Here is a 19872-nt window from a genome sequence, read left to right on the forward strand (position 1 = left end):
AGAGACAGAATGGATGTAGAGAAATAATGGCAAGAGTACAGCATTGAGTCATTAAGGGGTGGTAGACATATATGTATGCTATTTTAATCGCAATCAATCAATATTTTCTTGCAAAGCAACATATCTCAAAAAACATTACATCATTGTGGCACATTAATAAAACACTGAATACATCTAAAGGTGGGATTAGAAATCAATAAGTTGTTATTTTTCCAAATCGTCTTTTTTCACTGAACATAAGCCCATCACTTAACATGTAGCCAGAACAGTTTGTTAAATATACCGTTTGAAAGATTTAAAGTAATTATGTCAATGCAAGCTTTGTTTAAGGGTTTAAATAGACTCCTAGGTAGAGGCCTAGATATAAAGACGATACTCACATACTGTGTCACACTATTTAAAGTCAAGCTGTGCTGCAGTTACATTAAGTGGAATTAAATTGGGCGGCTGTTTGTCGCCGCTCTTTCTCCCCCTCACCACTAGGTGTCCCCATAATTTTCATCGACAGCCACAACTCGGTTACTTCCTGTCTCCGGACGTGAACACAAGAAGACACACGTGAAAACCAGAATTCAGCCAAAACAGACAGCTGACATAAGATGGATTTCACAGAGGTTCCCGTGAATGAGGGCAACAAAGGTAAGAAAAAGAAGAATAGGAAGCCGAAGAAGAAAAGACAGGAGGGAAATGGAGAAGGCGGCGAAGTTGAGAAGGAGGAGGTGGAGGAGGAGCAGAAGATGGAGAAGAGCGAGTCAGGAGCTGCCTTTCCCCCCACCTTCAGTGTGTCCGAAATCAAGAATAAACAACGAAGACACGTCATGTTCATGAAATTTAAGCAAGAGAAAAGAAAGGTAAAGAGTAAACACACCGGGTAGAGCTGTCATTCGCAAGTACACTGCACGTAGTTGCCAGTTTATTAGGTACACCCAGCTGAAACTAAACGGGCTATAACGTTAACACGCTGCCGTCGGGAAGGTTATTAAGTTCAGGTCTGGTTGAATTTGTTTTTTAGGGGTGTTGATTCAACTCGCGGGAGGCTTCGCTTGGGGTGCTGTAAAATGTTGTCTACCTCGTCAGTGGTGGAAGTTAACTAAATAATTTACTCAAGTACTGTACTATAGTGCAAATTTGAGATACTTGAACTGTAATATTATACTACTTTTATATATCTACTGCACTGCATTTCAGAGGGGAATATTGTACTTCTAACTCTGCAATATTTATGTAAAAGCAATAGTTGTTAGTGTCTTTGCAGGTTCTGCTTTTTACATGCATATAAAATCCGGTGAAATTGTTTAAGGGCTTCACTTAAAGATTATTTTCATTGTGTGTGAATAATTGCATAGTCCATAATACATCATAACATAACATAGTAAATAAATGCCTGTCACTATGTACCCGAACCCAAGGTGACATCTTCAAATTGTTTGGTTTATCAGCCCCAAAATGTAAAACACAAACAGATTGAATTTACAAAGATATTAAGAAAATCCTCACATTTGAGAAGCTTGAACCAAAGAATATATAGCACAACTACCCAACAGTGTATAAAGTATTTACAATCCGTTCCAGTTCAATTTGCTGTGACATTAAAATCCTGCCTCTGTGGTAATGCATTAGCAGTAATACTCCACTAATAGTACTGCTACTCTACCCAATTTGTAATGCCGGACTTTTCATAGTTTGTAGAGAGACCATTGCTATGTTTACTTAAGTAAGTACGCCTTCCACCAATTTTAGCTCTGGGAACCTGTGGTGGGCCTTTCTTCACTATTTGACATTTTATAGAATAAATATCTTATCCATTGTTTAAGAAAGTACTTTGAAGATTAATCGAATGAAATAATTAATAGTACTTACCCTTGTTGTGTCAGTGCCTCTGAAAGATGTAACCTTCATGAAGAGAGGACAGATTACAGGGCTGTTAGGTGCAGTAATAAACTGCAAACTTGGTGTATAAACTTTTCACTGAATCACTAATTATGCATTTACTACAGAACATGCCAAAACATAACAAATTTTTAAGTTTAAAGTTTAAACTGAAATCTCAAACCTCTTTTCTTGGTCTGAGCAGCAGGCCAATAATGCAAAGCATTCAATATAAATATAAATAGAACAAGAAAACCTTTTCTTACTTGTTAACCTGTAACCAGAAATAGTTGTGTACTTTTACTCTTTACATCACCGCTTATCCAGATCATTTTCTGACAAAAGAGTGATTTATTAATCAATTTTTCAGCTTTTGGCACTAAAGTAAATATAAGTTAACAAGTACACTCTTCCTGCAATTTCAGTTTTCAGATTTCTTCTGTCTTCACATTTCAGCAAAAGATGCAGCTGAAGAAAAAGAAGAAAAAAGAAAGAGAAGCTCTGGGTGACAAGGTGAGCCCCACCTGTTTTCTTTGTAGCCATTTTAAGTGAAAGACTAAATTATGTTATGTGATGGATGCACTTACGTTTCTTTTTTCTGTCCCTAATGTAGGCACCGCCAAAAGAGGTCCCAAAGACGATAGAAAACCAGAGGGTGTACGATGAGACAACAGTCGACCCAGAAGACGAAGAGGTTTGGACTGAGTTTGTTTAAGACACTGACACTTTTATCCAAAGCGACTTACAATTGCTATATATGTCAGAGGTCGCACGCCTCTGGAGCAACCAGGGGTTGCTCACGGACACATTGTTAGATGTGTCACAATGGGGAATTGAACCTGGGTCTCTCACACCAAAGGCATGTGTGTTATCCACTGCACCATCACCACCCATACAATTTCAGATTATATTTAGAATGACTTTACATTCTTGTGTGTGTGTGTGTGTGTGTGTGTGTTTTCTCCTGCCATCTACAGATTGCATTTGACGAGGGAACTGATGAATTTTCTGCCTACTTCAATGGGCTGACGAACCCCAAAGTTCTCATCACAACGTCAGACAGACCAAGAGGGGTGAGTAGCCGCTACTTGGCATAATATGTGATATTATTACTTTTTTTTGCCAGAATCTGTCATCAGATTATCAGATACCAGCAAATAGGCCCTTGATGAAATTGCTTTTCACCTTTTCAGATTAGGAAAATTAAACAGTCTGCCTTAGACTATTGGGGATGGGACTGTGTTTTTATTTCAGCCCCTCCTTTCTGGATTTAGACATAATTACTAGTTTTTGTCTTCGGCCGCTTTGTGTACCTGTATAAGGGTAGGAACTCAGCATAATGCAGAAGGTAATGAAACACTGAAGCTGTTTGACATTTAGTGTGTGTTATTGACTATTTTCTAGGCACTGTATGAATTGTCCTGAGGTGGTGAATTGTGGTCTGCTGGGGCTTCGTGGAAAACAATTTCTCATTCATTGTTTTCAAACACTGTCCTCTCAGCACATTGATCGTTCTCTGATGTGTGTCTTGTAGAGGACGGTGAGGTTTTGTGAGCAGCTGGCCACAGTCATCCCAAATGCCTACGTGTACTACAGAAGAGGCTTGGCCCTGAAGAGGGTCATTCCTCAGTGCATCGCCAGGAACTTCACCTACCTCATGGTCATCAATGAGGATCGCAAAGTGCCCAGTATCCTCAAAGGCAGCCGTGTCAGGAGAGGGGAGAATGATACAATAATGCTCTGTTCTGCTTTCTGTTATCCAGTATTTTAGAAACCACCCGATATGTGATTTTGTTAGACCAATACCGATTTTGATATTTGAGGATTTAAATTCCGATATATCGGCCAATATTCTCTTTTTTTCCCCCCTTTTTTTCAGAAATGCATAAAATAAACAAAGATTATCCCTAACAATTGTTGTGTAGTTGATATACCTCACCAAGATATGGTGACATAATATAGTTATAGTTATTATAAATGGTACTAAAACTATAACAAAACTATAACAAAAGTACAGCTGATTATGTTAGGTGATTGCTGTGTTTTGTGGTGGATTTCCAAACATGTTGTAAATAGGGGAGTTGCAGAGTGCCCTCTGGTGGAAACACCTACACTCATAATATAATTGAATGATTTTTTTCTCGATTATTATTATTTTTTAATATTTTTTTAATTGTCATTTTTTGGCTGTTATAAACACAAATATAGATTTATCTGCAATTAGCACCTATCTGCCAATAATATCAGCACGCCGATGTATTGGTTGGGCTCTACAGTATTAAGTACGTTGCTGTAGTTTGGATAATGAATGAGACTTCAAAGACAACTTTTATTAGAGGAAAGCTCAGTAATGAAAGTGTGAAAGTTGCTGTAAGTGACTAAATATGTGGAACGGCTCTACAAACTCTGACCAGGTGAGCTGTGAGTTTTTCTGACCTTAACCGTGACTTCAAGATGGTTTGGTTCTCTGTCATCTACCTGACGGGCCGACTGCACACTTCAAGGTCAGCAGTGTTCGACTACGTAAGGAGATGAAGGCAAGTTGATAAATCCAAACTAATTTTCTCCTGTTGCTGTTGTCTGCTTATTAAATGGGGTAAATGTAATGGTAAAAAAATGTGATCCCATCTTAACTGTATTATTTTCTCTCGGCAGAGAAGAGGCAAAGATCCAACTGAACACTCTCCAGAGGTGATCCTCAACAACTTCACCACACGTCTGGGCCACAGCATCGGCCGGATGCTTGCCGCCCTCTTTCCACAAGACCCTCAGTTTGTGGGTCGACAGGTCGCCACTTTCCACAACCAGAGAGACTTCATCTTTTTCAGATTCCACAGGTGAGGGATTTAACTGTGAATTCTGACTTGAGCTGGGCATGATGCCCTGTATTATACTCGTCCTTTTTCTCGTGCTGTTCAAGAAAGTTTATCTTAAATTTAATATAAGGCCAAATGAACAATTTTATTGGATCTCTTCAGGTACATCTTCAAGAATGAGAAGAAAGTTGGTATTCAAGAGCTGGGTCCCCGCTTCACCCTCAAACTGCGCTCTCTACAGAAAGGCACCTTTGACTCAAAGTTTGGGGAGTACGAGTGGGTCCTGAAGGTGAGTCTTTGCACTTAAAGAGCTGTAATGGTGGAACTAACGGAGTTAGTGTCAGCACTTTGTTTTGTGTCATGCCACTTGCACAGTGAATTAATGTTTGCTAAAAGTTCATACATGATGTAGACCTCTTTGCTGCAGGTTTGTCAGCTATTCATAAATAATTGCACTTCAGCAACAGTTCAGAGTTTTTAAATTGGTCTCAATAGTAGTAATGTCCCAGGCTTTTTTTGTAAAGCTAATAAATATACTTTTGTGTTTCCAGCGCCATGAGATGGATGCCTGCAGACGGAAGTTCCAACTTTGATTGCGAAAGAACAACCAGCTTAAATGGTCGGACAAAGAGGACCTCGTCTATTATCCAATATATTACTGCTGTTTGTGGCTTTGCACAAATGGACTTTGTAGTGGATATTAATTTTCTGTGGACAACCTGGCAACAGTTAAACACTTGTCCTCAACATAATTTGATGACTTTAATTTTTTACGAGATCCCCATTGCTGTACATTCACTCACCGAGAAAACGACTTCTATAAAAGCTGCTTCTGCAATCCTTTCTGGAGACCAAGTGTGGGACAGGAGCTATTACTTCATAGCAAGGACTTTTACCCTCTGTTAGTTGGGAGACAGAGGGGAGACATGCAGGCACTCCATATGAATTCTGAACTGCGAGTGTATTTAAAAGTTGTATTGGTAGATGTGCAGCTCCTATGAAATGTCCACATTACTGTATGAATGTGGACCAAAATGAATCAAAGTCATTGAACTTGCTCTGATCAGTTTGTTGTGCATCCAAAAGGTAGACCTGTTACATCTTGGTCTGTAAGTGCAACAGTAGCCAGTGTCTGGAAATTGGTAAGTGCTTGAAATTGTGAAGCTACTACAGTGCTGCTGCTTTTTATGTGACAGGCAAAAGAATTATGGATGACATGTTGAACACATTCAGATTTCTAAATGTGTATAACTAATTTTAATAAAACAAGTGGCTTCAAGTTTAAAATGTGGGAATACCATTTATTTATTCACAAAATCAGGCACAAAAAAAAAGTACAATTCAAAAGGCACGTGTGTTTAATATGGGTTAGTTACGTCAAAGTATGTAGGTTAAGACATTTATCGTGCCACTTAAGCACCATCAAATGTTTCTGAATACGATTTTACAAAAAGGTAAAAGTAAAAAAAACAAAACAACTTAAGTTAGTTGCTTGTCCCCAAACTCCCTAACACTCCTGAGATGATTCCAGTCCACAGCACAGGTCCTGTAGCCCAGGTCCACAAGGCACCACAAGTGTCCAAACCCTGCAGAAATCACATGCATTAGTTTAACCCTAACCCTAAAAAGCATTTTACCCAGTGTTAAAGAATATTCTTAGGGGGCTTAATTGATGTAACAGGGAAAGTTAAGACAGGTCTAGCCTGTAGTCATTAGATTCATTCTTCATTGTCCTCAGTGGAGAAAATTCATTTTCAGTCTGTACAATGAGCACCTTCAATATGAATTCTACACACAAACTACATATAGTACACATACAATGTACACATCTACACACAACACAGGAGTGACATTAACTTGTCTGTGAGTTTAATGCTGTTACACCAAAGGGTACAAAACTTTTTCCAAAGCATGCCTTTTTGTAGAACAGCTGTCTGAAGACCTATTATTTTGGAGGAAATGTTAGTGAATTTAAGAAAACTTATTCCTATTGCTGAGACAGCACAGTGAAGCACCGTACAACCCGTTCAATGATTACAGGAGAAGCAGTAGGTGTGGTTTGACAGAGTCCTGAGTTTTCGTATGACAAAAAGTCTTTGTTGACAGCATGTGTAGATGTCTGTGATGATCAAAATTCAGTTTATTGTCCATAGTGATGCCAAGGTACCTGAAGCTGTCAACAATTTCTACTGGCTGGCCATTTATGGAGATGGGGCAGTGAGTTTACAGCACGTGTCCAGGATAAGTTCCTTTGTCTTGGTGATGTTGAGGAGGGGGTGACTGTCTTTACACCATTGGGTGAAGTGGGCCATAGATTGGTGATATGCTGGAACTGATTCTGTGTTAGTGAGGAGGGCGAGTACGGCTGTGCCATCAGAGTATTTGAAGTATTTTGTAATGGGAAAGAGGCAGTCATTGATGTACAGAGTGTAGAGAAAGGGGGCTGAGGACTCAGCCTTGGGGGGCTCCGGTGTTGACAGTAATGGTGGTGGATGTGGTGCTTCCTACCCTCACTGCCTGTGGTCTGTCACTGAGGAAATCATGGATCCAGCGAATGAGGAGTGGTGGCACATGGAGGTGGTGGAGTTTAGTAATCATGGTGTGATGCTGAATTGTGTTGAAGGCAGAGCTAAAATCTACAAAGAGAATCCTGGTATAATGGCCAGGGGAGTCCAGATGTTGAAGTGGAGTGTGAAGGAGGCATGCTACAGCATCCTCTGTTCCTCTCTTGGCCTTGAAAGCAAAGTGGTAAGGGTCCAGCTGTGGTCAGACAGCCTGGAGAATGGTGTTCAGTACCAGTTTCTCAAGACATTTAGCTATTATGGAGATGAGTGCTACTGGTCTATAATTCAGTTCAGAGGGGCGGGGTTTCTTGGGGACAGGGATGATGGTGGCTGTTTTCCAGATGGTGGAGACAGTTGTCGGATCATTAGCTGACCTCAAAAGTGTCCACTGACCTTCCAGCTCTACTCATTTCCCTCATGTAACTGTTCTTGTTAGGGGGGCGACAGACTGATAAGGTTGAGAAAGCAGCTCAGGAGTCAGGCTAGCAGATGTGTTCTCTGCGAATCTGGCAGTGTTGAGTCTTACAAGAATGTTAACAACTCGCTGGCTCCACAGATTACAAGAGTACAATTTATGGATTGTAATAGACTCCAATGTGATGTAGCATTGGTGTCTAAACATCAGATAGATTTGTTCTAGGTTCAGGCCAGTTAAAGAGGACCCAAGAGGGAAAACCTACAGGCACTAGGGTGAAGACAGAAACATAAAAGGGAGTGCTATCCTTCAGATTTGGTGTTGGCATTTGATGTGTTCAAATGTTGATGCGGGTACTGTATCTGCTCGTCTGGCCTTGATAATCCATGCTATATGAAGTCTTCCATCAGGCCCTGAAACTCCTTCATACCTGAACCTAGCTCACAATAATTCGTCAACACCCAGAAGTTACTGCATAACTGCACACGTCATTCCTGAGTTCCAACAAGATTAAAATTTAATGTCGTTTTATGGAGTTCATTGCCGCTTGAGAGCAGAGCATAAAACCAACTTCAGAACTGAAATGTGTGAAAATGAAATCCATCTTGTTGGGTGCCTTAGTCCCCCCCCTATGTGGCTGTAAACTCTGTAGCTATGCACATGTTTTTATTTCCAATACCAACATCCAGTATCAATGACATGCTTATCTCCATAGAGAAAGCTTATAATGGGTTGTTAATTTGAGGGTCAAATGACCTGCCTGATCTTGACGAGAGGTGGTACTCACAGAGGCAGAGGGGTCGCTGCTATAGGAAGGAGCAGACTTTCTGCGGTCTGAACGGATTGTTGCTGGACGACATGCCGGTGAGCAGAGGGTCCTGCTGGGCGTTCTGGAGGCAGAACTGCTGCAGGTCCGCTGCGGCCTGGGACACCTGTGGGAAACAAGAGTCCAAAGTTAGCTGCTGTTATGTTACTAACAGTATTGGAAGTTACCGTAAACAAAAAACGAATCCCTATTGGGCAACCTCATGGGTTTACAACTACTGACACTAATAAGTGAACCAACACACGCCCTAAATATTAACGCAGCGATAAATCAACTGTTACCTTAACTCTGTTTATGCCAGCTTCAAGACGCAACTGTTGGACGATTTTCTTCATCGCTACGATGTTGCTTGATCCCGACATTTTTACGATTTTGAGGGACTGTAGTTTTAAGAATAAATAAAACTATTTCTATAAGGAAATCGTTGTTGGCAGCTAGCTTGCTAACTTACTTCTTCCTCATCACCGAGTTTCCGGTTTTCTTTTAAGGACAGGCCGCCGATGCTGCCTTCAAGGGATGTTCTTAAACTCAGCATTACATTTTTAATTTAATGTAAATGGTAATTACATCAAATGACAGCACAAACCTACGTGTTAATGAAAGTAGCCCCTATTTTAATTATGAAACTGACTGAATTATTTCTAAGATTCAGAGCAATGCAAGCGAAATATATAGTTTTCACATTATTTGCGCTTTGGTTCCTTTATTTACCAAAATTAGTCGTATACTTCAGCGTTTTCATCGAGTGTTGTGATGTTTGGTCGCTCTTAATCTGGCACTAAAAACATTGCTGGTCTTTCTTCGGGTACAATGTCTTGCTTAACTTAATATTTTGACAATTACGACAATGTCAAGTGCACGCGAGAGCAGCATCAAATCAATGTATATTGCGACCTCTTGTGGTGAAAATGCATCGTCACACTGATGTGACGTGATAACCAGGCATTCAGGAAAATCTCGGACAGCTCTAGACATAAAACACCGTTATCAATATAATATGTACCTTTTACGAAATTACAGGTCGTGTAAGCTGCTTCCTTCTGCAGCAGTTGTCTTCATCAGCACCAGAGCAACCACTGCTGGCACTCTCATAAAAGAAACTCCACTGAGTGTTCCTTGGCAGTCCACGCCTTCACAGCGCGACAAAAAAACACAACAAGGCTTCCTGCGAATAAACCTAACGGACATCTCCTTTTCTGCTGCTGCTCTTTATGCTGAGCTGGACTGACAATGGAGCTGTCTTGTGAGTCAGTGAGATATCTTGAGGACAGAAGACCGGCCAGTTGCAAGGTATGAGGGAATGAATGCATCATAAGTCATTATGCACAAGAATTTGAATATTTTAGAGTGAACTAAAATGGAGTTACTTATAGCCAATTTACTCTCACCGACTTAAAATTCCAATATGCACTCTGAATGTGATGTTTTTGTGTGTTTAGTTTTTGGAGCTCCATGTACTGTATGTGCCAGAAGACCAGTGGAATGTGAAGCTCAACAAAGTCCCTGCTGAAGCCATAGAGAGCTTCATATCTGCAGGCTTCATCAGGTGAAACTGCTGGAAATGCTGAATTTAATCAAACCCAGAAGAGGATAAGACTTTTTACTACTTGCATTGCAGTGTGGTTTCACACATGCAAAGGCTCTACATATGCTGTAAAGATATATATATATAAAAATACAGATCTCAGCATTGTTGCATTGATTAGAAATATTTGTTATCAGATAATCCAGTGGTGTGAAGTATTCCAGTTCCTCTTATGGAAAAAAATGGTATATCAAATTCAAAAATGTTCCTATGATTTAACATAAATTCATTGAGGTAAAGGAGTAATAAAATTAAACTCTTAGACTATAAAATCTCACAATAGGTGTAAGTATGTTAAAGTGACAGTACAGCACATGAGTAAATGCACTTTTGTTCTTTGTTACTTTCCACCTGTGTCATACTTGCTTTTAAAGCTTTAAAAATTTAATTTTTTTTATTCCCGCAAATACTAAATTTCCCCCCTTGATTTACTCACTCACACTGTGACAGGTAGCTAAAATCCACTGAAACCCAGACTAGAAACTGTTTTTATCTGGGTTTCCTCGTGTGTTGTCAAATCGCAAAAGTATTGTGATAAATATCCATTACAACCTCATACGTATGTTGTTCAGTTCTCTGAAAATCTACTTTTTCATCACTGTGATGCCAGGGTTTATCCTGATATCACCCTGAAAACTCTGAGGAGCGAGCTGGGAGCTCTTCTTGGCACAGAGAGGGGCATCGACAAATTCTCCTTCCTGAAATGTGTGGGCCGCAGTCTGGCACTGGTGAGTGCAGCTGGCTGTTAACTGTGGATTTCTATAGCTGGTTGTGTTTCACCGGACAGACAGTAGAGAGCAACAATGCTGACAGTTTGATTAACAAGTTCACTATTCAAGCTGCTGCACTAAAGGGTGTAAATTGTGTGTGTCTGTGTGAGCACACTGTTTTTACTGCCATACCTCTTACAACAACCAAATTCTTTCCTATTACAGGTTAAGAGCAAACAGGAGGGGGATCTGAAAGTGAAAACGTTCGCTCCACCGTATGTATGTAGAATCCATGTTCAATATTGGTGTTTAAGTTTTCTTCCCCCTTAAAATTGGTGACTTTTTTCTTTCGCGTACTTTCACTTAAGTCCAACAAAATAACATTTTCTTTATTTTTAGTGAGATTTTGCCTTTTCATGTTTTAAAAATATCCCAACATGCGCTTGTCCTCTCAGTCACAGAAGGTGGGTTACAAATAAATGTTGTTTCCATGTTTATCCTTTAAAAAAAGAAGATGAACTGTTTGATCTAGTCTAATTAGTGTCTCGTCCTGACGCTATGCATTATTTGGTGTTCTTCAGAGGTCAATACTACTTAATCTACTTCATTATGTACCAGTTAAGCTCCACTAATGTCTTGTCGTCACCTGTCGGCAGGCCCCACAGCCAGAGCTTTACCTGCTGCCCGCTGTGGAGACGGACAGCAGTGTTTGCTCCCAGTCTCTCAACCCAGACACCAGCAGCAGCTCCCCAGACCTACAGACCTATTACCACCCTCCCAAGACGTGCAGCCTGCCAGCAGGAACAAAGGAGCCTGTTAAATTCCCCCTCATCCCCCAGTGTTCCCATCAGCCACCTCCCACCCCCAGCCTGGAAGAGGAGGAGGAGGAGGAGGAGGAGGAGGAGGAGGAGGAGGAGAGCTATAGTTCTTCAGAGGTAGAAGAAGAAAATGAAGAGGAGGGTCTCTCTTCCAACAGGTTAGAGTGGGCGGAGCAGGAATGTTGTCAACGGCAGCCTCAGGATCCGAGGGCACAACAGCCAGTTTCACAGAATAAAGGTACAATATATAACAATTTGCTCTGCAACAAAGAATGAATGCAAAGAAAGCTGTACAAATGTGCAGCCTAACACTTTCATTTAAGGGGCTACCTACTGTGGAAATGGCATCTTGCCCAAAATCTGTTCTTGCGCAGTTATCCCATGTGATGAAAGTGCAGCTTTCTGTAACCTCAAACAAAGTGCTGCTGACGGATCTTGTCACTCATCTCTCCCATGTTTGCTGCCTAAATATCCTTTTGGCAATTGGAAAAATGGAAAGGGCAAATCAGCCATGTCTCATGCTACATAATATCCTCATCTTCACTGAAAAGCCCATTTCAGGCAAACAGACAAATAAGGAAGACAGAGAAAAAACATGATCTGTAACAAAGTTTTTATTTGCTAAATACGAAAAAATAAGTATATTGTAGCTTTGAAAATGACACGTTGGCATTTTAACTAGTCACTTTTTGCATTGAAGGTTTGTCCATTGACATTTTTAGCCCTTTTTGAAACTAATCTTCTGGATCTCACATCACTGTACTAAGCTATTCAGTTGCTATATATCTACAGTTCTACAACGGCGTGAGGCCGATTCAGCTCAGGTGAAGGGGTCGCCAGAGAAAGAGGAAACCTCAAGAAAGAAGAAAAAGACGCACAGACAGAGCAGAGCGGCCAGAGATTCAGCAGTGGCCCCATCTCCGGAGGACAGAGATTCAGGCTTCTCCGTCACAGATGGGTACTGTCAGAGACGTTTTATAGAGCCTATAAGGACTTTGGTACTGTGCAACTAGCACACCAAGCTGAAGCATTACTGAGTGCCACATTTGCACTCTGCACTGAATACTACTACTGCTGGTTGTTCTAACTGTGTGTCTGTTTGCAGGCTCGAGAAATCAAAAGATGCACATGCACTGAAGTCCATCAGGATTAAACCAACAAATGGCGTAATGTATAGTATTACATAATTTCCCTGCATGTTTTTGACAAAACCTTAACCTGTCTTTGTCAGTCTTTGTTCTTGAGTGTAAACCTGAGAAAGATTTTACAGGGCTTTTAAAACAAGCAGGTGTCCAGTTTATTAGGCGCAGTGATTAGTTCAAATTCCACTGCCAGCAGGTGGGTCTAGTGGCTTGCATGTGAGGAAGTGAAAAAAGAACTGTAACACAGAAAGTCCATGAAAATCCATTCAAATGAAGACTCACGTTGTCGTATTTATTGCTTGTTTTAAGGTGACAGAAAGTCCAGCGGAGTTGTCCCGGCCTGTTCGGTGTCCCTCTCCACCTCCAGGTCTAGACTTGGCCACGGTCACTCACAAAACAGCTGCCTCGCTCGTCTTTCATACAAACAGTAAGCCGTCCACTTAGCTCAAATACCAAGATTTAATTATCATTCTCTTTCTTTCTTTTTTTTATAACACAACTGATATGGTTCTTCTGTGTTAGGAGAGGAACTGATTGAGGAAATCAAGCTGGTGAGGGAGGAGAGAAAGCAGCTGGAGTGGATGAGGCAAGAGTTGCTAAGAAAGGGGAAAGATTTGTTGGCTCAAAACAGACATCGCAGGAACCAAGGTGAGCAGTTGTCAATAGAGGAAAAAGTTGTTAATTCCTATATTTTTTAATGGAAGTCAAATTTGTTGGAAGTAAATTCTGTTGCTGCTTTTCTTCCTCTTCAACGTAAAGCGCGGGATAGCTGGAAGAAGAAATATTTTGAAACCAAGAAGGCCACAGCGCCGTTGGAGGAAAACCTGAGAAACCTACGACAAGAGTTGGAGACATTTTACAACAAACTCTTGCACCAGCTCCAGGCCAGAGACAACAGAGGGAAGCCAAGACGACAGGGCAGATCGTCCATAAAGGTAAAAGTGAATTTATCTTGATTTTATGTGCTGAGTTGTCCGTTTTGTCTAATACTAAAATGTAGGCAAATTCTGTATTTGGGTCAATCATTTCTAAAGATTTATTAACTGTCTTAAGTAGATTAACTTCAAATCTCGTATAGTTTCAAAACAATCTGCATACACCGAGTGATATGTTGACTTGCCAATATAAGATTGCTGTAGCATATTGTTTTTTATTTTATTTAATTACTTTGAAGCACAATAGCAAAGCCCTGGAAGTGGAACACCTGTGCTTTCCCTTGTGCCCTCCTTTTTTTTTTTCTCAAGCTATAAAAGTCATGTGACAAGTGACTTAATGAAATTTCAGAATGAGCTCATCATTCAGATCATGACAGAGAGCCATGAGATTGATAACCTGAAGAGGAAGGTAGAGGATGCCAAGATGAAGCTGGTTACAGAGATAAAGGTAACTGATCTGGTATGAATCTCTCCCAACTGTTTCTAGAACATATAAACAAAAGTAGCTGTTGTACAACAAAGGATGTTGATAACTAGTTGGTCAAGAGACATATCTGGAAAAAATCTTGTACCACACATTTGTGTCCCTTTTCAACATCCTACAAATATTGATATTTGTGCTTACACACACACTGGAAAGTGCTATTTAATTTAAAACAAATTACATACTGTGCTTTAAGAACATTTGAAATCATCACTAGGGCTGGGCAATATGGCCAAAAATGTTATCATGATAAACAATTTCATATCATTCAATATTAATTATCACGATAAATGTCCAGTCATTATTTTTTTAAAGTTTAAAAGCTGATTTTTGCTCCTGAGTGAAAGTTGAAGAAACCAGATGGATAATTGTGGTTTTACACTTTTCTTTGTGGTCAGAATATGACAAACACTTGTTGCCAAACAGTGGATCACTTCACAAATCTGATGTAGAACATTCAAAACAATTATGATAAAAATCTTTTATCAACAAATATGCATGTGTAAAATTAACAAATAAAACAAATTAACAAAATAACTATCTTAATAGAAAAATTAAGTTCAAATTCATTTGTGACTTAAATTGAATCAAACATTTATTGAACATATACTATATTGTTAGTGAGGAAAATTATATTGCGATAATTATCAATGTTTTCTAATTGCCCAGCCCAGATCATCACTAGTGAGGACTAAAGAGCAATCCGCATATTTGAACAATAAATAAATAATTATTTGATTATTATTAAGCCCTATATCCATTTTGCTACTTACATGTCAAAATAGAATTTTTTTATATAGCCCAAAATTACACTGCACAATCTCATCTAATAAGCAGAGCTTAACACTGTCTACACAAATGCACATTTTATTTAAAGAAACCCTGCACCACTGTGATAATGCACAAATCTTTACTTTGAAAGTTAAATGAGTTCCATTGTTCTTGTTTGAAGGCCTTGTATTGAAAAAATTGTATTAACAACCCATGTTTTTTTTCATGAATGATGGCATAGTTGAGGAAACAAGCGGCCACAGAGCTGAGGGCCCTAAAGGCTGAGTTGGCACAGAAGAAGAGCCAGTCCTCTCATCCTGGTCTCACAGCCTCTCTAGGCTTTGGAAACACCACAAGGGACGGACCAAAGCACCGCCATCTAATTTAGCATACACAGAACTGTGAACAAGACTGTTGGCGGGCCTTAACTGTGCTGGGACAGATGGATTGTGTTAAATGTATGAGTAACTGAAAACGTATTAAAGTGTTGATTTTTTTATGTTTTGATTTTATGCCATTGGCTTTTCTACAAGGCTTACTATTTTATACCTGAGTTTTGTATATTTGTGGTGTTGCTTTACCGAATGTTATTATTACTCCATGTGCTGTTTGTATTCACAGTGTTAATTCTGTTGACTTCTCTTCTCAAGCGTACTTTTCTCAGGTGCTGTAAGCTCGTTGCTAAAGGAAGAAAGCTAATACTAAAATGTTTATGTAACTTCAATGATTTACAGATCCGAAAATGTTTTACTTATGAAAAATATAAAGTGCACAGATCTCAGTAAGCTCTATATCGGTCAATCAAAAACACTGTGATTGTGTGTGTGCCATATTTAAAAGATTGGTTCTTTTACAGAGAATTACAGTTATGTCAGTTAGCACAGAGGAATGTCTGAGATGTAACTACATTCAAAGACAACAGCAACACGAGGGTTATATTGACTTAGCAACAAACAGTGGGCTCAGAGGTGACTGGATTTCTGCAGCAGTGTTAAGTGTGTCCCAGCTAGCATCCTAAGAGAGCATTCCACATCATTGCGGTCTCCTGCCTGGCAACCAGTTCATCGCCGTAGTCCAAGATGTTGCCGTTCCACATGCCAATGCCCCTCAAACTTCTAGCTTTCACAAAGTCTGCCTTGGGACAAATACTCTGTGGGTCGTCATACCAAACCTGATGACTCAGTCCTCCCTGGTCCTGAGGGGGAAAAAATGCAGATAAGACAATAATGTGAGAAGTGATGATGGCACCATCTTATGGTGTGAGAAGACTTTTAGAACCAACAAGAAGGGATTCGGCGGGAATGTTTTATTGCCGTTCTGTTTTGTTTGGGAAGTGACACTGTGGTAGCTCGGGTGTGCACTATAGATAAACAGCCCTTGCCTAAAACGCCCGTTGAGTCGTAATTTATTATGAATGGAAGAGGTGAAGCAAGTCAAGCTCAAACTCCAAATTAAAGCAGAACTAAGACTTAAACTAGAAAATAAAGACAATGTACCTTGTAGTTGAAGTAAGGAGCCTGCTGCTCGTTGTCCCAGAGCCTGCCGGATATTGAGATGTTGACCTGTTTCATGATCCACTTGTATGTTTTCTGTTTTCCAGCTGCATCGCTGCACGGGGCTCCACGGAAAGGAACTTTGGCTATAGAACATATTCCCTCCTGGTATGAGAGAAGACATTATTAAGGGGTATCTGTGTTTGCAGACAAAACACTATATAACAACTGCAACAATAGTATAAACAAAGAAGAGCAGTTTCATGTTTTGCCTTCAAAAACATTTTCCAGGATGGTAAAAAAATATACTTAAAGAAAGACCATGAACCACAGGGAAAATGATAAGAGTTAAATACTTAAACTTGAGCTTTATAATTTCACTGTGAATATTTTAATCGTATCCATACATCCATCCATTCATCCTTATCCACTTATCCGGGGTCGGGTCGCGGACCCGTATCATTATCTGATATTTAAGGTAAGACAATTGAAAGTGATTTACATAATGCATTGAAGGCTGGTGTTATTTTGTTTCTTATTGTCAACAAAACCCATAAAAGTACCAACACAATGTTTAGTGTGTCTCTTTCTAACATCTCTGCACTGTAGTTGTAAGCCTTTTATTTCTACTGAAGGAATTAACTGGGCACTCATTCATGGTCAGCCTAACCCATCCTGAGGTGGACATGAATCACTGCACCAAATTTCACAGCAATCCATCCAATAGTAAGCGTTTCACTTAAACCCACAAAAGTCAAGCACATGGTGGCGCTAGAGGAAAAGTCAGGGGATCACCAAAATCAGTACGATTTCTTAAGGACCATTCCTAGAAACATGCCGCTAGCATGGCTTAAAATGTAGAATATTACCAGACTTATTTGTTCAAAACATTCAACAACCACCATTTCAACTGTGTAGCTTTTTAATGAACAATATCTTACCTGGGAGAGGTTTAGGCATGGGTAGTCATAGCCGTACCATGGCACCCCCATCACTAGCTTCTTCGGATCAATCTTCAGATTCAAATACTGGTCGTACGCTTGAAAAGAAAGACAACAGGCATTTCATTTGGTGGTGATGAGAAGTTATTAATTAACAAGAAATGAACAAGTTTTGATTTACTCTCATTCATTACTAAACAACGGGACAACAAACCATCCAGTGTTTGAGAGAGTGGGGCATTTGCCATTGCAATACAGTCCCCCACGATTTGGCTCTGTTCATCGTAGGACATCACAAACAGCAGATCGCAGGATTCAGCAATGGTGACATAATCGTAGCAGCGCTTGTCGATACATTTCGGTGACCAGGCAACGTCAAATGAGACCTAGAGATCAGGATAAGGCACATATGAGTGGGTTGAATTTGAGACCACGCAGGGTTAGGGAAGGCTTAAAGCACTTCATTCATTCATTTTCTTGCCTAGTTAATTCCTACTGAGGCCTTGCCAGAATTCATCAGGAAAAAGAAAAAGGCGGGGCTAGCCCAAGCTACATGTTTTTATTGGAGAACATTGTCAAAACATTGTCTTCACCTGGGAACCTGGGATCTCCCTGTGGAAGGCCTCAGTGGTCTCTGCGACCAGGTCTGTCAAAGCATGGTATTCTGGCGAGCCCTCCTCCACTGCTTGTTCAATGTCGATGTTGATCCCATCCATAAATTGACTCTTGGCCAAGTTGACCTTCTCTGTTATCCAAGCCGTCCTGTTTTCTTGGTCCACAATATGGGAGAGGGGAACGTCACCTTTCCCCACCAACAAGGAAAGATAGAGATGGACATAATTACAAGGACAATGGGTCGACGAACTGTTGACAGCAGGTGCGAGAAGTAGGGCCAAAATTGAAAAAATATGCCGGGAATTGGTTACAAAAATGAACCTCTACATGTACGGTAGGTACTGTAAGTCTAGCCTTTGACCTTTGTAAAACTTTGTAAAAAAAAAAAGACAGGACAAACGGACTAACTGAACCACATCAATTCATGCAGCAGTGAGGAGAGACATTTACTCTACCTTTAAGTACAACCCGCGCTCCCTTGGAGTGAGCGTAACACATGAGTTCAGCATCATATTTCCCAAACGTTGCCACAGTGGTCACCATGCTCCAGTTGTAGGACTTCCATGTCTTTCCACCCACGTCAAACACAAACACCTGAAAGAAACACAGAGACCGCACAGACACACGACTGTAAGATGAACTGCTCCTATCCCACTCATTTTGCTTTGAGCACCTCTCTTAATCCTACCCCAACAATTGTGTCCTTAACTCCAGATGATTAGGAACAAAGCAGGGCTGAGGTTAGACTTGTGTGACTGCAAAATATTTTTCCCCACTGGGAGCTCTGCTTACAATGGGGCTACAACTAAACATTTTCCTGTAACTTGTAAAGTGTAATGAAATGTGTGTACTGCAGATGTTTCATTTGTCTGCCATAAAAACTAAAGTAACATTTTTTTTTGATTTATCCATAACTTTATGTATGTCAGGCTACAATCAGTTCATAGGTGCAGATGCCAGTTTAAAGCATTACATTTTATAGACTTCCATCGTATTTTATTACAGCCATAGCCATTATGTAAGACGTTTGTGATATGTTTGTAAAATAATCCCCCCCCCCAACTTCCTTTAGTTTACAACAAACTGTAAATTGTAAGGAGGAAATACTTTCTTTTTTTTTTAGCCTGTATAAAATAATTACCGGTATTTATTAATTTGCAGGAGCTCTAAAAGGATGAGCAGTTTAAACACTAAACGATCAATAATGTGCTGGAGATGTCATGTGCTGCGGGTGGTGGAGGTTCAACGCCACCGTGTTGTTAAGTCGTGTTTTCAACAACAACAGTAACGTATTTGACGTTTACTACCTCAAAGTCTCTCTCCTCACGGATCTGTTGACAGAGCTCCGGTCTCTCGCACGGACAGACTGTAGCACTGCAGACCAGCGCTATCGACGACAAGAACAACAGGGAGAAAGAGGACATTTTTCTGGAATAGGAGGAAGTTTAACCTGAATGAAGTCTGTCCAGTCGGACTCTGAGCTGTCAGCAAATCAAAGTTCTCGCGTCACTTGTGTACGGAGGCTGAGGTGGTACAAACTTCATCAGGTTGGTGGCAGAGAGCCATTTTAGGGCGGTCCTGGATGTTGAGCGGACCTAAAGTTTCATGAATATGATGCAAGTGGTGACATAAACAAACAAAAGTGCTCTGATGCCAACAAGGCTATTTTGCTAACCTTAATAATTTTAATTTCACTAGCCTGTATTAATTCCACTTTTGCTGAGGTGGGATGGGCATCAACATTTTTGACTTCTGAAGGGTGGCGTGACAGAAAAAGTTTGAGAACCACTGTCTGACAACTATAGTTAGTAGTTACATACCCAAAACTGAGATCCACTTCAATCAACTCCAAGAGTAAAATGCTGCTTCAACATTAATGCATCAATAA

At 40.2% G+C, this 19872-nt stretch overlaps 4 protein-coding genes across 5 annotated transcripts; 2 read left to right on the forward strand and 2 right to left on the reverse strand.

The window, feature by feature from the left end:
- The first annotated feature begins 512 nt into the window (after positions 1-512).
- rpf1 (ribosome production factor 1 homolog) lies at positions 513-5972 on the forward strand. The gene is made up of 9 exons (XM_038715776.1): positions 513-851; positions 2326-2382; positions 2483-2563; positions 2847-2942; positions 3404-3557; positions 4324-4406; positions 4525-4706; positions 4848-4974; positions 5237-5972. The coding sequence occupies exons 1-9, from the start codon at positions 600-602 to the stop codon at positions 5276-5278; spliced, it is 1074 nt and encodes a 357-aa protein (XP_038571704.1). The 5' UTR covers positions 513-599; the 3' UTR covers positions 5279-5972.
- LOC119900640 (guanine nucleotide-binding protein G(I)/G(S)/G(O) subunit gamma-5) lies at positions 5966-8962 on the reverse strand. Of its 2 annotated transcripts, none has more exons than XM_038715778.1 (3): positions 8772-8962; positions 8425-8596; positions 5966-6271 (listed from the first exon to the last, which is right to left on the reverse strand). In XM_038715778.1, exons 1-2 carry the CDS (start codon positions 8850-8852, stop codon positions 8471-8473), a joined length of 207 nt encoding a protein of 68 aa, XP_038571706.1. In that variant the 5' UTR covers positions 8853-8962; the 3' UTR covers positions 5966-6271; positions 8425-8470. The 2 variants fall into 2 exon arrangements, with proteins under 2 accessions (XP_038571706.1, XP_038571705.1); XM_038715777.1 differs by having other exon boundaries at positions 8452-8596; positions 8772-8955.
- A 459-nt stretch (positions 8963-9421) lies between these two features.
- spata1 (spermatogenesis associated 1) lies at positions 9422-15442 on the forward strand. The gene is made up of 12 exons (XM_038715780.1): positions 9422-9780; positions 9930-10036; positions 10686-10803; positions 11011-11064; positions 11442-11841; positions 12396-12561; positions 12709-12769; positions 13055-13172; positions 13268-13393; positions 13505-13680; positions 14030-14128; positions 15177-15442. Exons 1-12 carry the CDS (start codon positions 9721-9723, stop codon positions 15321-15323), a joined length of 1632 nt encoding a protein of 543 aa, XP_038571708.1. The 5' UTR covers positions 9422-9720; the 3' UTR covers positions 15324-15442.
- On the reverse strand, positions 13887-19481 carry ctbs (chitobiase, di-N-acetyl-). Its single transcript, XM_038715775.1, has 7 exons — positions 19292-19481; positions 18440-18578; positions 17963-18171; positions 17584-17755; positions 17370-17467; positions 16432-16593; positions 13887-16130 (listed from the first exon to the last, which is right to left on the reverse strand). Exons 1-7 carry the CDS (start codon positions 19406-19408, stop codon positions 15942-15944), a joined length of 1086 nt encoding a protein of 361 aa, XP_038571703.1. The 5' UTR covers positions 19409-19481; the 3' UTR covers positions 13887-15941.
- Between the last annotated feature and the right edge of the window lie 391 nt (positions 19482-19872).

Source organism: Micropterus salmoides, unplaced genomic scaffold (genome assembly GCF_014851395.1).
Source record: "Micropterus salmoides isolate LMB-PRFRI ecotype aquatic unplaced genomic scaffold, ASM1485139v1 Ms_hic_scaffold_13, whole genome shotgun sequence".
In the NCBI taxonomy this organism is placed as follows: Eukaryota; Metazoa; Chordata; class Actinopteri; order Centrarchiformes; family Centrarchidae; genus Micropterus; species Micropterus salmoides.

Bases quoted from the DNA above. Each gene is read 5' to 3' on its own strand.
- ctbs (XM_038715775.1), bottom strand. From the start codon at position 19,408: ATGTCCTCTTTCTCCCTGTTGTTCTTGTCGTCGATAGCGCTGGTCTGC. The intron at 17,756-17,962 runs GTGAAGACAATG...CCTGATCTCTAG, and splicing joins GGGAGATCCCAGGTTCCCAG to GTCTCATTTGACGTTGCCTG. The intron at 16,131-16,431 runs GTACATTGTCTT...TTTCCCCCTCAG, and splicing joins CTCCTTACTTCAACTACAAG to GACCAGGGAGGACTGAGTCA.
- rpf1 (XM_038715776.1), top strand. From the start codon at position 600: ATGGATTTCACAGAGGTTCCCGTGAATGAGGGCAACAAAGGTAAGAAA. The intron at 2,943-3,403 runs GTGAGTAGCCGC...TGTGTCTTGTAG, and splicing joins CGTCAGACAGACCAAGAGGG to AGGACGGTGAGGTTTTGTGA. The intron at 4,407-4,524 runs GCAAGTTGATAA...TTCTCTCGGCAG, and splicing joins GACTACGTAAGGAGATGAAG to AGAAGAGGCAAAGATCCAAC.
- LOC119900640 (XM_038715778.1), bottom strand. From the start codon at position 8,852: ATGTCGGGATCAAGCAACATCGTAGCGATGAAGAAAATCGTCCAACAG. The intron at 8,597-8,771 runs GTAACAGTTGAT...TGTTTCCCACAG, and splicing joins CTGGCATAAACAGAGTTAAG to GTGTCCCAGGCCGCAGCGGA.
- spata1 (XM_038715780.1), top strand. From the start codon at position 9,721: ATGGAGCTGTCTTGTGAGTCAGTGAGATATCTTGAGGACAGAAGACCG. The intron at 9,781-9,929 runs GTATGAGGGAAT...TTGTGTGTTTAG, and splicing joins GAAGACCGGCCAGTTGCAAG to TTTTTGGAGCTCCATGTACT. The intron at 14,129-15,176 runs GTAACTGATCTG...ATGATGGCATAG, and splicing joins AGCTGGTTACAGAGATAAAG to TTGAGGAAACAAGCGGCCAC.